Genomic DNA, 18,559 nt, shown 5'->3' on the forward strand with positions numbered 1-18,559 from the left:
TACATGATTCCATGTCCCCCTTCCCTTTTCCATGCAGTTAGATACCAACACTCCATTTGTTTCTAAGTGACTGAGCTTTCCTGCACATGGAAACAAGTTGTCACCGTGCTCAACCCCAGCCAGCAGCTACATACCACACAGCCACTCGCTCACCCCCCAACCGCAGCGGGCAGAGAATTGGAAAAGTAAGCCTCGTGCTTTGAAATAAGAGCAATTTATAAATCAAAACAAAATGAAATATACTATAATAACTGTAATGAGACTGAGAGAGACAGGAGGATAAAACCCACAAGAAGTGATGCACAGTGCCACTGTTCACCAGCTGCTGACCGATGCCCAGCCCATCACTGAGTAGCAATGGTCCCCCTCAGCTGACTGCCCCCAGTTTCTGTGCTGAGCATGATGCTCTGTGGTATGGAATATCCTTCTGGCCACTTTGGGTCACCTGTCCTGGCCATGCTCCCTCCCAGCTCCCTGTGCATCTGCTTGCTCGCAGAGCGTAGGAAGCTGAAAAGTCCTTGGGGTAAACACTCCTTAGCAACAACTAAACCAGCAGTGTGTTGTCAACACTGTTCTCATGCTAAACCCACAACACCGCCCTGTACCAGCTACTACAGAGGAAATTTAGTCTATCCCAGGCCAAGACAGATGTGAAGATCAAATCTTCTCAGCTGCTTTTGGTCTCTGATTTCACTTTCTGTCCCTGTAAGCCAGTTCACTGATGTCAGACCCCTATCGGGTAACTCACCAGCTCCCATTTTGTCTGTGCCAAAGTTTGCAGGCTGAACTGTGCAGCAGAGTCCTGGTGGCACCTATGGAAAGTTTCTGAAGCCTTTATCCTTTAACCAACTGTACAGACCTTTATTTTCTAATCATACTTGTACAGTTTAGGATTAAATGTACTCAGTTTACAATCACAGTCAGGAATTTTTTCAGGGTTACAGCAAGGGAGGAGAGAATGTACCTGGGCTAGTTGTAGGGAGGACAGTGCATTAGGAAATAACAGATAAATCAGTTGCCCACGAAGAAACAAAGGCAATCCCCATGGGTCACTCAACAGAGCATCTGATGATACCTAGGCTTAGCTAGATGCTTGTAATTTTTAATGACATTTATTTACCCATTTCTTAACGTTCAGTGAAATTAGGGGGAAAAACTTCATTTATCTGCTATTTTAGTGTCCCATATTTGGCCACAAGGGTAAAATACACAGCATGAAATAGCTGAAAACAAACCTTTGCAAGAGAAAGTCCTGAGCACTCGGTTGAAAACTTCTCAGCTAGCTGAAAAGTTGGCTTGAAGTAAACACCCATTGCAACCTTTCATGGTTGTGGAAGCATCTCTGGCGAAGAATGATGAAAGTGGTAATCTTACTTTGCATCATGGACTTCATTTGAAAGGGTAAGGGAGGGAGAGCGAGTGTTAGCCGGTGGTTAAGCAGTGTAAGCTCAGAGGCTGATAACACTGTGACCCTTGTACGGCTCTGCACAAGCGGCCGCGCAGCCCGGGCGCGCCCCGAGGGCGGTGAGCGGCCTGTCCTGCCCCGTGAGGAGGCGCGGCGGGGCGCAGCTCCCCGGCCGTGCCGATGGGCCCGGCGGCGGAGGCTGTTCCCGGCGCTGGGCGGAGCCCCAGGCATTCTCGGGTTCTGCGGGGAATCGAAAGCGAAAGCGGCGGGAGAGGAGCGGTCGGGCGGCCATGGAGGGGCAGCGGCCGTGCTCCTTCCCGCTGCTGGTGCGAGGGGACTGGGGCCCCGCCGAGCCGCCGGCCGCGCTCAGGAAGAAGCTGCTCTGCTACTTCCAGAGCCAGAAGCGCTCGGGCGGCGGCGAGTGCGAGCTGCGGACCGGGACCGACAGCGGGGCCGGGCACATCCTCGTCTGCTTCGCCCGCCCCGAGGGTGAGCGCCCGGGCCGGGCGGAGCGGGGGGGCTGATGGCGATGCCCGCGGCCAGACGGGGCGGGCGGCCGCATCCCCCTGACCGGTGCCTGCTCTGTTGGCAGTGAGGGAACGGGTGCTGAGCCGGCCGGCCCACGAGCTCGTGTGGGGGTCCGGAGAGCGGCTGTCGCTGCAGGTCACCGCGCTGCCCGCGGACGGCCACCCCGCGCAGGTGAGGCGGGCGCGGTGAGGCGGGCGGGGTCCGGGAGTTGCCGCGGCTGACCGCTCTCCTCTCGATCCCTTGCAGGAGCCGGGACCGGCCGGCGGGACCCAGGCGCCAGGTAGGAGCTGCGGCAGGAGCGGCGGGGGGTCCGGGGAGCCCTGCGGGGGAGCGGGCGTGGAGAAGCAGCGCAGCCGCTGCTTGGCCGGGCCGGCCGAACGACGCTGTAGCGCTTTGATTCTTCTCCCCAGCGCTCCCGTTCACTTCCCGAATCCCAAACACGATGGAATTTCTAAGGTGTAGTCCCCGAGCCACATCCCAGGCACCGGACAGACCAACCACGCTATCGTGGCTAGTACACACACACTGTACATTCAATACACGCACAGCTGCTCAATACACATCTGGCTAATACACACACAGGACTAATCAATACACACACGGCCAATACATAGCTAATCAATGTGTGACTAACAGTACACACAGAAGTAATCAATATACACAGGGCTAATGCACATGCAGCTCGCTGAGCTCTGCTTTCAAAGCACCTGCTTGTGCATAGAGGGGTGATTGTGCAGGTGAGGGCTGAGGGCACAGGCTGCAAAAGCAGTTTGGTCAATCGTACCATTGTCCTTTGTTTTCTAATGTAGCTGCATTTCCTCTTGTTCTAAACTAGGAAGTTGAGCAGTCATGCTGGGTCAAACACATCCTGATAGAGGCTCTTCCAGAGGTCTCAGTTTTCAAAGGCACTTCCTCCCAAGGGCTGATGTCCTCAGCACTTCCTATGTTCAGTGCAGCTTTTTGTGTGAGGAGAGTGCTGTAGTGCATGGCAGGACCTGCTCATGCTGGTTCATGCAGCATGACTGTGTGCTGACATTATGCCCGAGGCTTCTTGAACTCAACATTTGGTTTAAAAATAGAAGAGTCTGTGGAAGTCTGTGATTCTGACAGTGTCAAATGAAACTTAATTCAAGCTCTGTTACCTCCTGGGTGTACATTAATGTGTCCATTTTCTTCTTGAAGTACCCAGCAACTGAGAAACCGTTGTCATTTATTCTAGTTAATGAACGCCAGGGGTCTCTTCCCATCTCCCAGAATAAGGAAACTCCTGTGTGTACTCAGCAGGAGAAGACAGGTAAGTGTGTCACTTACCTGGTGGTGACCATTGTATTCTTGCTCCTTTGGTTTTCTGGACCTTTCTGCTGCAGCAGTGCCCTGCTCATCCTCGTGGCTTATATTGTTTGTCTAATGTAGTATAGGAATTGTGATCCCAGGCTAAAAGAAATAAATGTATTTTTTCCATTCTATGAGTCCCTTTAGAGCCCTCACTTCACTCTCTGCCTCAGACAGGTCACGTCCTTTGGGGACAGCAGTGAATGCTGGCCTTTGTTCTGGCTAAGGCTGTCCCTACCCAGACCTTCCCAGCTGCTGCCAGCCCTGCTGGGGCAGCCCTGTGCTGGAGCTGTGTACCCCCGGTACACCTGAGCAGCCGTGGCACCCAGTAGGTATGGACCCCAGGTGACCCACAGCAATGTCTGAACTGTGAATGGGGAGCACTGGTTCCCCTCACTGCGTGTTTGTGAAAAAACTTTTGTATCTTTTACTTCTGCTGTCCTTGCCTGGTGATGAACTGAAGCATTTCCTCCCTACGTGTTGGTATGGCAACTCCTGCTGGTGATGTGCTTAACTTGTTTGGAATTCTTACCCTGTTCTTTTCCCTGACCCTGAGTGCAATCTGAACAAAAAGTGGTGTGGGAGCTTGGTTTTTTCCTAAATTTTTGCATAAGGCATTAGGGTGTGATCTTTTATTTCAGAATCATGTGAGAAATTGGAAGCAGAGAAAGCAACCTCTGGGAATTCTGCTGTAGTAGTAACCACTGCCTTTGGGGAGGAAATAGAAGATGAGATTTTGGAAATGTACTTTGAAAGTAAAAGGAGGTCTGGTGGGGGGCCCATTGAGTCCTATGTCAAAAAGGATGACCAAGTAATCATCACCTTTCAGGATGAGCAAGGTATGTTATGGGTGTTACACTGCTTAAGCTCCCTTTTAAAAATAGGCCTTTGCTGGTGCAGGATCTCTCTATGGGCATTGCTCCAAGCAGAAATGGTATATTATTGCTATTGTTTAACGTGCTACTCTGCTGTGACATCTCTGTTTTTCTGTGGGACTAGATGCCCAAGAAGTTTTGCAAAGAAAGCATCACTTGAGTAAAATTGATCTGGTTGTGAAGCCGTGGCAAGTGGCAGCTTCCCAGGACTCGTGCCAAGCGGAGAACTCTGAAGGATCCCTGCTTCCCACCGCAGTTGTGCTGGAGAATGTGAAGGACACAACCAAAGATTGCATGTTAATTTTGCTGGTAGAGAATGTCAGTGGCTTGTCAGAGGAGGATGGTGACTTCAGTGTGGAAATGATACCTGAGTTACGTGCTGCTGTAGTTACTTTTACTGGAAATACTGGTAAGAGAGTGTCAGAGTTGAAGCTCTTTTTATTAGCTACATGTTTGTATGTGTGTGAGTGAATGAGATTAAGCTGGAAGTATTATCTTTCATATTTTTAAGGTTTCATCTGATATTGTGTCCTTTTAAAGGAGGATTTACTTTACTAAAGTTAATGCCATAACCTTTATCTGTGAGGTAGAGAGGCCAGTGCAAGTCAGAAAGAGAGCTAGCTCTGGTTTGGATAGTGAACACAACAGGTAGGACTAAAAGCAAACTACAACTTAAAACAAGCAGTGAAGGATGCACTTGGTCTGAGAACAGATTGATGGTAAAAGCTGTCCTTGCCAAAAGCTGCCCTTCAGAGAAGGTGTAGGTTTTTCTGCCTTAGAAATGATTTGTCTCTCAAGTCATGCTCCAGTCCTAAATTTTTGGTGTAGCCTTTAGGAAATAAGTGGATCTTTAAGAAACTTAATTTTTTTTTCCTTGACAGATGGAAAAATGGCTTGAGGATAACAGGGGGGAAATAGCCAAAATGAGAATGTATTATAAAATGGAGAGAATTTGAATTGTTAATTTGTGTCTTATTAGTTGTGTACGAAGCCATAGCCTAAAAATGAACCCGATGTTGTTTTCTGCTGGAGCTAAAGAAACCCAATGATAGTCAGTAGGAAAACTAGTAGCAAATTCTGGCTGCAGTCATTGTAGTCAACAGTTGTGATCAACCATGAGGGGAACACCAAGTGACAGATACTGAATATGTGGAAAGAAATAGCTTTGTGGGCAGCTCTGGACTGATTTTGTAATTCAGTGCTTTGATCAGCGTACACAGTGATAGTCTGCTAACATCATGGTAGAAAAACAAGCTCTAAGTTTGATCTTTTCTTTTTTTCTTCTCCTTTCTCTTTCTAGATGCAGAGGAATTTGCTAAAAAGCTGAATCAAAACCAGAGAGCAAAGGAACAAAACATTACTGCATGGTGCCTTGAGCAAACAAAAAGTGTTAGGGCTGAAAATATACCACCCAACACCTCCAGTCACTATATAACCATCTACTTTGAAAATGAGAAGTACGGCGGTGCGCAGACGGTGGATGTTCAACTGCTGCCTGATGAAGATGCAGCTATCATTACATTTGGTGACCACAAAGGTAATGCAGAAATGCAGAGCCATTATTTCTTTGAGAACCTCTCACTTAAAGACCAAAATGTGGATTTTCTAGAGAAATGCCTCATTTGCCCTTGTAAAACAGCAGACGTGGTGCTTTGCCCGCAGGTCTCATGCTAATTGGAGCGGAAGCTTCAGTTTTGGACCAGCTGTACATAAGGCATAGAATTTTTCATTTTCTAGACAGTTTATTTCACCCAGGCCTTGATCCTTACAGAGTTCAGGTTGCAGTTTGAGTTCCATGGAGAGTGCACAGCCACGTGGGCAGAGGGGACTTCCCCCCTGCCTGCTGTCTTGGCCACCAGCCATGGCAACATGCCCAGTGTGGCTCATCTCAGGACAATTTCTTGGGCAGCTTTTTGGCTGGAGAGCAGCTGCAGTGGGTTGTCAAGTCAGTGGCAGAAAGATGAGTGACTGTGAAAAGTGTAGGACAAGGGAGAAGCTGGAGGCGTTGCAGTGAAGGGGAGAATTGAAGAGGAGTTGAAGAAAAGAGATGGTCTTTTGGGAAAACAGAGGAGCTGTGGTTTGAACTGCTGAGTAATAGCCCAGACAGCTGTGGAGCTGGGCACTTCAGGTACAGCATACAAGAGAAGTGGGGGCAGACTATGCACACCTCCTCCCAGAGGTGGATGCTGTTCTGCTTGACTGTCTCTCTTCAACTTAGTTTCTGGCATTTAAAATGAATAATTCTTCAAAAATCTGGAATTATTTCTGTTTGGGAAGTGGAGGAAGTCAATCTAAAAATGTTCTTAAAAATAACATTATTATATAGAAAATACAGTTTAAAAACCCCCAAACAATGAAAAAAAAACCCAAAACAAAAGAGAAGATCTTAAGTGCTGACATTAATAACTTGGGGGGTTGTTTGTTTGTTTTAGATGTAACAAATATCCTGGCAAAGAAGCATTCCCTCAACAAAACACCAGTCTTTGTCTATCCTTACTACACCTCACTGGAAACAGCTCTCTATGGAAAGGAAGGGCCACAGATAAAGAAACCAGATTCAATTACATTGCCTTTGGATCCCTATGTCTGGAATTATTTGCAAGGAAATAGTAGGTTAATTGAGGCAATAAATAATGAAATGGCAAAGTGTAATTGTGTGCCAGAGTGGCCTGATGCCCTCTGTGCAGATCCAACAGTTACTTTGCATCCTTCAGCTGTTTTTTCTGAGCGGAAGAGATCAGTATCTAGATTGGTCAAGACGTGGAAAAAAGAAGTTTCCACAGCATTTTCACACACCATATCAAAATATGAAGCAATTCAATGTCAAGTAAGCACAGAGGTGTGGGAAGCCATTAGGAACAACTTTCCCCATGATGAAGTTCTGATGATCCCAAATATTTCCAAGGATTTACATGTTATAGTAGGTGAAAAAGAAGTTGTGAAGAAGGTTGAACAAGAACTGAAGCTTCTGATCAAAAAGGTCACCAGAGAAATTGAAAGAGAAAAGCAAAGAACTGAACTGAAAGTCAAGGCAGTGAATCCGGGGGAATATGGAATTTTACGGATTACTGGTCTGGAAGAAAAATTTCTTACAGAGTTCCCAGACCTGCAAATAACTTACGATAATTTGCAGAAAAGCATTAACCTATCTGGAGTGCCTGAGGAAGTTTACAAAGTAAAAGGAGAAATACTTGATCATGTATACAAAATGGCAAAGAAAAAAATTAATGTCCACCCTTACATTTTTCAGTTTTTAGAGCATATTGATAATGAAACCCTGTCACAGAGCCTGTTTATATCAAAACAAATTAATGTTTTTTATGAGCTTGGTGCAGGAGAGATCATCCTGAAAGGGAATGCTCCTGAAGATCTCCTAAAAGCAGAGGAAGAAATAAAGAGAGAACTGGACCACAAAAGTATTACTTTGGAGGATGAGTCAGTCCTCCAGAAGGAGGAATGGCAGATGCTGACCAAGGAAAACTGCTGTAATGGAGCTGTAGCAGTCACACAGGCAGAGAGTCAGATTGTGATTGCTGGTCTTTCTGAAGCTGTAGCAAAAGCCTTTGAGGAATTTTCCAACTTTGTAGATGAAAACACAGAGGTGCAAAAGGTCATTGAAGGAAAGCCGATGGCACTCATAAGGTTTTTTAAGAAAGAGAAGGTCAATGATTGGGCTGCCTTATCAAAAAAAGGTGTGAAAGTTGACTTTAGCACACAGAAAAACTGTGAAGTTATATTGTTGAGTGGGCCAAAGACAAAAGTGCTGGAGTGCGTCAGCTTGGTTGAGCGCATTCTGTCTGGCCTGCATTTTAAGCGCGTGGTGATTGACTTGCCAGGAGCCAAGGCATATCTAAAAGAGCAAGCACACCTTTTGGCCCCCCATATAAAAGAAGTGTTCAAGTGTTTAGTCCTACTGGAAGAGCAGCCAGAAGAACAGCTGAAAGATCAGGAACAACCCAACAGAGGCAAGCTCCATATGGAGGTGACCATGGGTGAAACTGTAATAGCACTTTATGAAGCTGACTTGTGCACTCACGCTGTCGATGTTGTGGTGAATGCATCTAATGAAGATCTAAACCACATTGGTGGCCTGGCTGAGGCACTGTCAAGAGCAGCTGGGCCAGCACTGCAGGAGGAGTGTGATGAGCTGGTGAGGAAGGTGGGGAATTTGGAGCCTGGTGATGCAGCGATGACGCGCGCCGGGAAACTGCCCTGCAAGAACGTCATTCACGCTGTCGGGCCCAGGTGGAGCAGGGAGAAATCAGAAATGTGTGTGAACTTGTTGAAGAAGACAGTGAAAAAATGTCTACAGCTAGCTGAAGGACACAAGCATCGTTCCATAGCTCTGCCTGCTATAAGTGGAGGGATTTTTGGCTTCCCAATGGAACTGTGTACTTACTCCATTGTATCCTCCATCAAGGAGACCTTGGAAGAGTCCAAGGGGAACAGCAGCTTGAAGGAGGTTCATCTTGTGGGTTTTGCACAGGATAGCATTCAGGCTTTCAGCAGGGCATTTAGAGAAGTGTTTCCAGAGTTTTCAGCTTCCTACAGGCCACTGCATCATGTCAGTTCAGTTCCTCGACCTAGGCAGAAGAGAACTTCTAAGCGTATTAAGAACTTCCCATTCATAACAACTCAGGAAGGCCTTCACATCATCCTGCAAACAGGAAGCATTGAAGATGCTACAGTAAGTGTTCTAAATTACCTCCTTTTGAAATAAAAAGTGGGTTCTTTTGTGCCTTTTTTTAAAACTAACGAACACAAAACCAATGTCATTGGTGAGCACTGACATGAAACATGCAGCTGGTATTGCACTTCCTGTGGAGAACCAGTGATTTTGATAATTGATTTCTGGTTGCCTCCTGCACTTTCTGTTAGCTGGCTGATAGATACTTTACTGGGATTGCCAGTACTGGAAGCAGCTCCATCCAGGACCCTTCTGCAAAACCTCTGAGGAGTGGATGTTTCCCACAGCTTGTGCATACAGCTCCTCCAGTTGGCCAGGGCAGAATATATGTTAAAATGTGTATGGGGCCCTTCCAGAGAAGCTAAATGTAGGGGGTGACACAATGTTCAGTGCCCTTTGTATTTATCTTATTTATAAGTTACTGCTTTTCTCATAAGTTACTGCTTTTCTCACTTCTTTCTCCTTCGATTACCCCAAGTCTTGTTTGTCTTTAGCGTCTGCTTGTTCCCCTAAACCATGCATGGGAGGCCCTGCCTACCTCAGTGAACTCAGATTTTGGTCTGTGAGCCTCTCTTTGAGAACAAACTTGCACAAATGTTTTTCAAATGGAGGCAGAATGAATAAACAAGGAATGCAGAATTGTCATTCTCATTAGGCTGAATTTAATTTCATTGTTAACTCAGTTTTGTGTTTCTTTGGGCAGACTCATGATATTAGAATTGAGCATAATTTCTGGTTTATTCCAAAACTTTGTTCTCTCTGGTTGCTGTCCAAAATATTTACCTTGTAGACCATCAGGCAGGCTGTATTTGATTATCCAGTGCAAAATTTAAATTTGATATTTACAAGCTAGAGTTTTTGCTTGTGTGTTTTTCAGACATCCATTGTTGTTGTCAGTGTTGGCAAAGATCTCCAGCTTGACAAAGGGCCACTTGGTAAAGCTTTGCTAAGCAAGGCAGGGCCAATGCTTCAGACAGGTTTGAACAAAGAAGGTGGAGGAAGAACACCTGAGGAAGGATCTGTGTTGAAAACTAAAGGTTACAATCTGGCTTGCAGTGTTGTGCTTCATGCTGTGGTACCTGTGTGGTCCCAGAAAAACACACCTTCAAAGGTAAAAGGGTCTTTATTTGCCTGAATTTTTTTGGGATTTATAGTGTGTTTAATGCCAGTTTTCCTCTGAAATGAGAAATGGTGTCATAGAAGATAAGAGAGTTTGACTCACTGTTTTTTAACTGTGGGCTGATCCCATGTTGACTAATAAATTCCTTGTGAATTCCTTGTGTATAGAATTAATTGTATTTTAATGTTAAGAGATAGCCGAAAGGGAAAGTGTTACATTGCACATACTGGGAAAAAATACCTCCAGTAACTGAGAAAATAATTGTGCTTTACAGGTCTTGGGTGACATAATCACAAAATGCCTGGAGATTGCTGAAGAACTGTCTTTGAAATCAATTACTTTTCCAGCAATTGGCACAGGGAATTTAGAATTCCCAAGATCTGTTGTTGCTAAATTATTGTTTGACAAAGTGTTTGAATTCAGTAGTGAAAAGAGAGTGAATTCTCTTGAAGAAGTTCACTTCCTGTTGCACACAAAAGACACAGCTAATATTCGGGTGAGTTACTGTGGTTTCCTCTCTCTATTATATTATGGTGTATCTGAGTCTGTCTCATGATACTTGCCTATCTGATGATATTCAAAGAATCTGCAAGGTGCTTGTTCTTATACTAAAGAAAAAGTTTGTTGACAGTCTCTCTCATCTGCACTGAAAGTTGTCTTTTTGGTTCTACCTCCCATGGTCACCTAAGTATCAAGTACAGTCCTGCTCCTTCATATCCTTTCTGTTTCCTGGGAATAAGTACAATACAAATATTTTGTAATTCATACAGAGGTGTAATTACTCTTTATCTCATAAACTCACCTAATTCTTCAGTCTGTAGGTCAGAGAAGCTTGCTGTAACTACTGCTTCAGTACCTGCATCCTTGGCAAACAGGTGTGCTTTTAATGGAGTGCTGGTGTCTTTTTAGGAGGAATCTTTGTGCTAGGATTGCTGTGCTGGTAAACTTCTCCAGTAGAAACATATAAGTATTCTCCATCCCCCTCTCTTTGGTGTCTCTTCAGCATAAATTTTCTATATCCACACTCAAGTTATTCGTTTCCCACTGAAAGAGAGCAGTCACACTGTGAATTGATGTCCAGATGTGTTTCTGCATCTGTTGCCTTCTGTACTTTGTGCAAGAGCTTTCATTACATTTTGAAAGGCTAAACTTGAGGGCTGCTGTGTCAAAGCCTGAGCTGTTGTGCACAGAGAAGGGTGTGAGTCCCTGCAAGAGCTGAGCTAGTGTGAGCTACTCACTGGCTGTAAGGATGCCTTCTGCTGCTGTATCCCTGTGGAATGGTAACTAGGGCTTTGGCTCAGTTATTTGTGATTTTGTGTTGCTCACACTGAACAGCCTTGCTCTCTGAGAGCAACATCTGTCAGGACTTGCCATCAGGATTATGGCAGATGATGTTCTTTCTAAATTAGTTTGCTAAATGCTTTTTAGCTTCACTTTGCAAACCTTTGTTTCTACTGTGTGAAGACTTCTACAGGGGTTGATTGTAATTTCATTCTCTAGGAATTTTCAGATGAGCTTGAAAACAGGTCTGTAGCTGTTAATGGGCAGAAGCCTTCTCCAAATGATGCTAGCCAGAGTACAGGTAAGGTTTATTCACAGAAGTTCTGTGCCTACTGATTTTTTTAAATTATTTTCTTCAAGTATTCCAGGGAATGCATTCATTATGGATATTTAGGTACTTGCTTGGTGAGCATGTCATTCCCAAAGTCTGAGTGGCTGCTGTAAAGGCCATATTTTCAGGTTGAGTGTCTGTTACATCTGAAATAGTGTTAGAGATGCTAAGAAAAAAAGTGTTCCTGTGATTCTGCATCTGGATAGCTCCCCTCAAAATTGGAACAGCAGAAGCCATAAGGTGTCAAGGGCATAAGCAGTGCTCTTTCTTTTATTGCTGCAGCAGTAGATTAAACTGTGAACAAGGCAGTGTCTTCCTCTGTCCTGGGAAGGCAGGTTAGATCCTGGGTATGTGTGTTGAAGTGGTCTCTTTGAAATATTCTTAAATCTTTTATGTGTTCAAATTAGTAGCAAAACCAAATTGAAATGTCTTTGGTATTATCCATCTTAATGGAACTGCAGCCTGTAGAAAAATGAGTTACATGTCGAAAACTTAATTATGATTTTACAAGTAACACATGGGTAAAAAGTTCCACCTTTTCAAGAAGTAGAAAACCTGCCTGGAAACTCTTGTGAGACACAGGAAAAAGGGAGTGAGACTCGGAAAGTTTGCTGCTTTCTTGCATTGGAGTTTTGCAATGGTAAAATGTCACTAAGTAGTGTCTGCATAACAGGTGTGCAGCAAAACACATTTTCCCTGCCATCCTGCCATGACAGAAATGATGGGAAGGACTGCAGGTTGAGTGCAGATTCCTGTGAGAAGGAATGATTTGCAGATAGCATGGCAGGCAGTCCTTTCCACAGGCTGAGTCTGTAACCAAACTGGTCTCTGTAGGCATTGTACCCAGTCACTCCTTTCTGCTCAGGGTCTGTATTTCTTTCCCTGCAGCTTTTTCTGCTGTCCCTTCAACCTCAGCACAAAACGAGCCTGAAATGACAATTGGCTCTGTTGTGTTCCGGGTGGCAGAAGGTGATATTACCAAGGAGGAGGGAGATGCCATTGTAAACATAACAAACCCAACCTTCAGCCTCAAAACAGGTATTTTAATTGATACTACGTGTGAAAAAAGTATGTGTGCTTGGAAGGGCTGGGAAAGAAGAGGAGCAAGTATTTTTCTTCAGTGCTTTAAACCCTTTTATTTGTTTCACAGTGTAGTTTCTGTTTTGCTTCTTAGGGTACAAAAGGTCAATTAGGAAATGTCTGAACTTTATTCACTTGTTTATCTATATTACAGGACGGCATGTTTAAGACTCCCTTGCAGAAAGAGAAACTAAAAATCTTTTTATAGAACACCTCTCAGACTAAAGGAGGAGCCAAATGTCAGTGAGGTTTTGACCTCAGTGAAACTTTTTAGGTACTCAAAACAGCAATTTGAATTGAAAAGCATATAAAGCTAAAATTTTGGCTACAGTGTTTTTAGTTTATAATCTGTAATGTTAGCAGAATTGAGACGTTTTAGATGTGATGAGGCATACAGTTCTGCCTCACATGGGACTTCAACGCAGTAACAGTGGATCCATGTGCTCTTCTCATTTAAGGTGTCTCCAGAGCAATTCTGAATGGTGCTGGAAGAGCAGTTGAGGATGAATGTGGTGTACTAGGTATGGTACAGCATTTCTGACCTTTCCAAAGATGTTAATGCATGGCAGGGAATCTCTTGGAATACTTTCTCAGTACTGACTAATGCAGTTCCATCTGTTACACACTGTGTTATAGCAACTAGTTTTTAATCAGTTAATGTCATATTTGTAAAACATCTAATGAGAGAAGGAAGAGAAAAATCTTCAGGAGGAGACAGCTTCTAAGCACACATAAAGATCCAAATCTATTGTTATTGTTATCCTCTTATTCCAGTAAAGATTTCCTTGATAAAAACAGAGTCAACATCAAACAGAGCCATGAGCAAGGGGTGATGCTGGCAAAAACGTTAATAGAGCAACCATTTGTAGGCCAAATACTGCTGTTAGACAGCAACTGTAATGAAAGAGGAGTAAAAATGGATGAGTATGTGGTTTAAAACACCAGAAAATAAGGGAAGTGGGAAAATACGCAGGTGTGGAGGTCAACTTGGAAGACCAACCAAATGAAAAGAACTATGTGGAAGAGATCTGAGATAAACAAGCTGTTCTTGCACAGGCCAAGAGGGCTAGGTGGCCTGCAGGTAGATGGCATATTTGTGTGTGTGTGTGTGTGTATAGACAGAGTGCCAGTCTGCATGAAGTTCTCCAAGTTTACTGAGCAAACCTGACAAATAAAGGCACACACTAAATTTATTTGCCAAAGGAGGCAAATATTTTACAAAAATAGACTGAGTTCTTGTGCCTTGGAAGAGAAAACTGAGTGAAGGGGTTGCTCACTTTATGGAAGGAGACACAAAGCTTATCCTGGGGCATATTTCTCACCATTTCTCATTTCCTAATGAGGACCAGTACACATCTATATTGGGGATAATTGTTGATTATTTTTTCCTACTTATTTTTCAGCCCAGCAAACTGACAAGAACTATATCATCACCGAAGCAGGAAACCTGCCGTGTAAAAAAATAATGCATTTTGTTTACCAAAATGATATCAGGTCCCTGGTTTCCCAGGTGCTCCAGGAGTGTGACCTGCGGCAGTACGCCTCTGTCGCCTTGCCAGCAGTTGGAACAGGTCTGTGTCTCCCTTTTCTGGAAAGGGTTCAGTCCTTGTGATTCTGCTGATCTCAGGGCTCAAGTGATGAGTTTGATTTATCTGGAGAGGTTATTATGTGGTGAAAATATATTTGGAAATATGCAGTCTTTAAAAATGTTATTAGAGGCTTAGGGAAGTTAGAAAGCTTCACTCCTTACAGTGATCTAGTACATCAAGAGCATGAGTTTTCTAAAGCCAGCACTTCCTTGCCAGCAGGGATTTAAAGGCATGTCTGTGCTTGCTGAAGAACCTGCAGCCTGGTATGTGTGGGCAGCTGATCAGAGAGTAGCCAGGGACCAACTTCTCCATTGCTGAAATCAGCAGGTGATGGAACTCTGGCCAGCAGCTGCACAAGTAGGATTGATACAAATGTCAAAAAGCCCACATTGGCCCTTTTTCTTCTCTTGTTCTTGAGAATCCAGAACTGCACCCCATGCACGTGGGAACCTCTTGCATGAATAAAACTAGGCTTGCATTTTGAGCAAGGAATGGACTACTGGGTCACCGAGCAGTAGGCTTGTGGCTTGTTAGTTACCCAAGCCATATCATCTACATCGTAACCTGATGGTTGCCAAGCCAACAAAAGGCAACTTCCATTTTTCCCTTACTGGAGAGGTGGTCCCCCACTTTCTTTTCCTGATAAATAGAAACCTTTCTTGATTGCCAGCCTGACATTATTCTCAACCTGTTTATGATCCAGGTGATTGTGTGGGTATGTTCATAGCTCTTCTTTTAAAGATGTTTTAATCACCTGTAACAGTTATTTACACTTTCTAGAGCAAAATATCTGCAACTTTTTTCAGGAGAGGCACGCCGCAATCCAGCTGAGGTAGCTGACAACATCATAGATGCAGTAACTGACTTTGCAAAAAGGAATTCTGCTACGTCTGTGAAAACCATTAAAGTTGTCATCTTTCAGCCACATCTGATGAGTGTGTTCCAAGCAAGCATGCAGAAAAGAGAACGGTCTACTGCAACACGAATCAAGTCATTTGTTTCCAAGGCATATCACATGGGTAAATGTAAGTAGATGTCACTTAAATATGGGTTATATATCAATCTGTTTAACACCAGCTAAAAAATATTAATATTAATGACAACATTTATGTATTTCAATGTAGCACTCTGGAGCTCTGAGAAGTATTCCCCAAAGGAAAAAAACAAAGTGGTTTTGGAAAAGAAAATCGACCTGGCTGTTATGCAGATTTGTGGTGAAAATAAAAAAGAAGTGGAAGAAGCCGAAAAGTGGCTGAGAAGTGCAATTTCAAGAGAACAATCTCATACAGAAATTGTAGACGAGACTATCTCTCATTTTGATGAAGAAGACTATGAAGAACTGGATGACCTAGAAAAGAAATTAAAAATTTGTCTTAATTTGAAGAGTACCTCTATTGAAATTTCAGGGATTGCAAAAGATGTCTGCCTGGCTTCTTTAGCTGTTCATAAAATGATCCTCAAGATAAAAGCTGCTAAAGAGACCCAGGCAAAACTTCTACAAAATTCAGTTGAATGGAAATATAGTGAAAAGGATTCCTATGTACCCTTCAACAGTCTCACAAATGTGGAGTTGGAAAACGCTTACATGAGAAAGCAGAAAACTGTGGAAGTCATCATTGGTGAGCAAATATACACAGTGGATGTGGAACGTAGGACTGCTGTGGATGCCCAAGAAAGAGAGATATCCATTATACGTATTGACAAATCTGAAGGTAAGGAAAAGCATCCTGACAGACTGATGTTCCCATGTGACAACCTGATTGCATCCAGTAAGAGAAAGGAAAAGGGAATGGTGAGAATATTTAAAATACGTGTTAGGAGCTTTGTGCAGGTGTTTTTCTGGAGAATGTAAAAAGGAACCGAATTGGGAAATAAAAGAAGTTTGCAGCTATTTGAAACATTTTGAAAAGAGAGTAATGTGTTCTGATGTTCTTAGCAGGCTTACCAGCAATAATGTTCTTGTAGCAACTGTCGTGCTAGATCTCAGCTCACTTCTGTTCTTGAGCCATTCCCTCTTCCATTTACTGCTGGTCCTTTACAATACAGGGAGATCCTTTCCAAGTCATCCATAAGCAAGATGTGTGGACTTCTAGAAGGATTTGTAGCAGTTCGTGTTTAATTTTAGGCAGGGGATTTGGGTGAATATGATTGATCTATGATTGAATATGAGTGTTTCTTCTGCAGATCAAAAGTCAACAGTGCTCCCTCCAATGTGGGACCCTATGGAAAATGAGCAAACCAAAATAGTGGAACTAAAACCAGACTCAAAAGAGTATAAAGATGTGGAACAAAAGTTTCTGCAGACCTGTCAGTTATTCAGAATTGAAAAGGTAAAAGCAAGTCATCATTTCTAAGCATAAATAACTTAATGGCAAGTGATGAAGGATACTGATAATAGAAAAAGAACTTCCCCATGGATTTCTTAAGTTGGGACAAGTCTTTCTGGCTGTCGTTAACTTTATTCAGCCTTAATGAGTTTAATGTTGCAGTTGAGGTATTTGGAGCAACTCTTAAGCAGTCACTTCTTCAGCTCCAGGGAGAGTGCCCTTCCTTGGTATGGTTTTTGCTGTAGCAGAGCACATGTTTTGCCCATGTAAGCCACGTGTGCTGTGCAGGCCCAGCAGGCATCTACAGCCTGGAAACCTGTGAAAAGCTCATGTATTGTTTCCCAGGAAGTATTTGTCTCATGGTTTGGGCTGGATTCTGCTATCTGCCATGGCAAAGTTTGGAAGGATTTGACTAACTTATTTAATCATCTGATATATGTGTATTTGAGCTAGGAGGGGAATCTTGGAAGCAGATTGAATGACTGACAGGCTAATTTTTTTCATAACAGCAACCTACCAATTTTCTTTCTTTTTTTCTGTCTTACTTTCAAACTTCACAGATTGAAAGGGTACAGAACCAATATTTATGGAAAAACTACCAAATAAAAAAGTGTGAAATAGATAAAAAAAATGGCAACAGAAATAATGAGAGGCTTCTGTTTCATGGAACAAGTCAGGAATCATTAATCTTAATTAACAAACGGGGATTTAACCGGAGCTATGCTGGAATGCACGGTAATGTAACTTTCAAAACAACTCTTGTTTTCCTGTGTAGGGCTAGGACTGATTTGCCATGCCATGTATAGTCCTACCTTGTATGCAAAATTATTTATTCTGTTGTATCTCCCTACTGCAAATAAAAAGCAGAGTTGTCCAGAGATTCACAGGCTCTGCAGGTGGCAGATTAGGAGTTGCTGCCACTAAAACACTCACGAACCTTTGCTTTTCTGACTACAGCTGCACAGTTTGGAAACGGGACCTACTTTGCTGTGAATGCCGTCTATTCTGCCAGCGACCAGTACTCTAGACCAGACGCGAATGGCAAGAAGTACATGTACTTGGCCCGAGTCCTTGTTGGAGACTATTCTCAGGGGACAAAAGGATCTATTACTCCAGCACAAAAAAATGCTGGCAACTCTGTAGATCTGTATGATAGTTCAACTGATAACATGAGCCAGCCGACCATGTTCATAATTTTTAATGACATTCAAGCTTACCCAGAATACCTTATCACTTTCACTAAGTGAGTATTTTGATTGCAGCCACGACTGCATGTCTTTCAGCCTTTATGTAGGGTGGAAACATCTGTAGCAAAACACACAACAAAAATAATAAAGGATTGTGTCAAATTAAATTCTGACTTGATTTAAGCAATCTCTGGCAATTTCTGATTCCCCTGAAGCTTTTTTACACTTGAGCAGCTGAATGTATTAAGACTTGAGCACAATATTTTACTGCAATCCTCTTTTAGATTACATAGTGAGCCTTTGTACTGTATCAGCCCCACAGCCTTAGGGCCTTCCTAATTGCTGGTGGGGAATTGGAAGGGATAATGCAGCCTTGGACTGTTCAGTGTTGCATTTCTGATGCCTTCTTACTCTCTATGACAATCTCATAACAAGTTATGTTAGAGCAGTTTTCAATAAATGAACCAGTTGAACTAAATGGCTTGTGTTTGTCTAAACCTCTTTGACCATTTAGCATTGGTTTTTAACCAGTGAACGTCAATGAACTCGACATTACAGATATGGAATGGCTTGTTTTTAAATACAATACCCTGCTGCTTCGCAGCACCCCCAACTTTGAAAAGCCCTTGGCCTCTCTGAATGTGCTGGGTTTGACTTGGTTGTATGATTAAGAAAAAAAATCTTCCAATGCTTTCTTTACATCGTTAGGTTACTGTTACAGTTTTACTGTGGGTACTGTAGGGTAACTGGGTCACTGGCCAAGGGACACCTTTTCTAGGGAAGGCATGTGAAATAACACGAATATGTAGGTCAAGTA

At 43.4% G+C, this 18,559-nt stretch overlaps 1 protein-coding gene across 2 annotated transcripts; it reads left to right on the top strand.

Annotated features, from left to right (window-relative positions):
- The first annotated feature begins 1,517 nt into the window (after positions 1-1,517).
- On the top strand, positions 1,518-18,220 carry LOC121356539 (protein mono-ADP-ribosyltransferase PARP14-like). 2 transcript variants are annotated; one of them, XM_041473112.1, is made up of 19 exons: positions 1,518-1,894; positions 1,998-2,104; positions 2,180-2,213; positions 3,153-3,227; positions 3,907-4,104; positions 4,265-4,549; positions 5,441-5,677; positions 6,573-8,827; positions 9,705-9,938; positions 10,222-10,443; positions 11,448-11,529; positions 12,448-12,597; positions 13,098-13,160; positions 14,043-14,210; positions 15,035-15,253; positions 15,353-15,940; positions 16,413-16,558; positions 17,116-17,290; positions 17,513-18,220. In XM_041473112.1, the coding sequence occupies exons 1-19, from the start codon at positions 1,696-1,698 to the stop codon at positions 17,800-17,802; spliced, it is 5,727 nt and encodes a 1,908-aa protein (XP_041329046.1). In that variant the 5' UTR covers positions 1,518-1,695; the 3' UTR covers positions 17,803-18,220. The 2 variants fall into 2 exon arrangements, with proteins under 2 accessions (XP_041329046.1, XP_041329047.1); XM_041473113.1 differs by lacking the exons at positions 1,518-1,894; positions 1,998-2,104; positions 2,180-2,213; positions 3,153-3,227 and adding an exon at positions 3,473-3,597.
- The last annotated feature ends 339 nt before the right edge of the window (positions 18,221-18,559 follow it).

This window comes from Pyrgilauda ruficollis, unplaced genomic scaffold, assembly GCF_017590135.1.
Source record: "Pyrgilauda ruficollis isolate IOZ18807 unplaced genomic scaffold, ASM1759013v1 scaffold3, whole genome shotgun sequence".
NCBI classification, from domain to species: domain Eukaryota; kingdom Metazoa; phylum Chordata; class Aves; order Passeriformes; family Passeridae; genus Pyrgilauda; species Pyrgilauda ruficollis.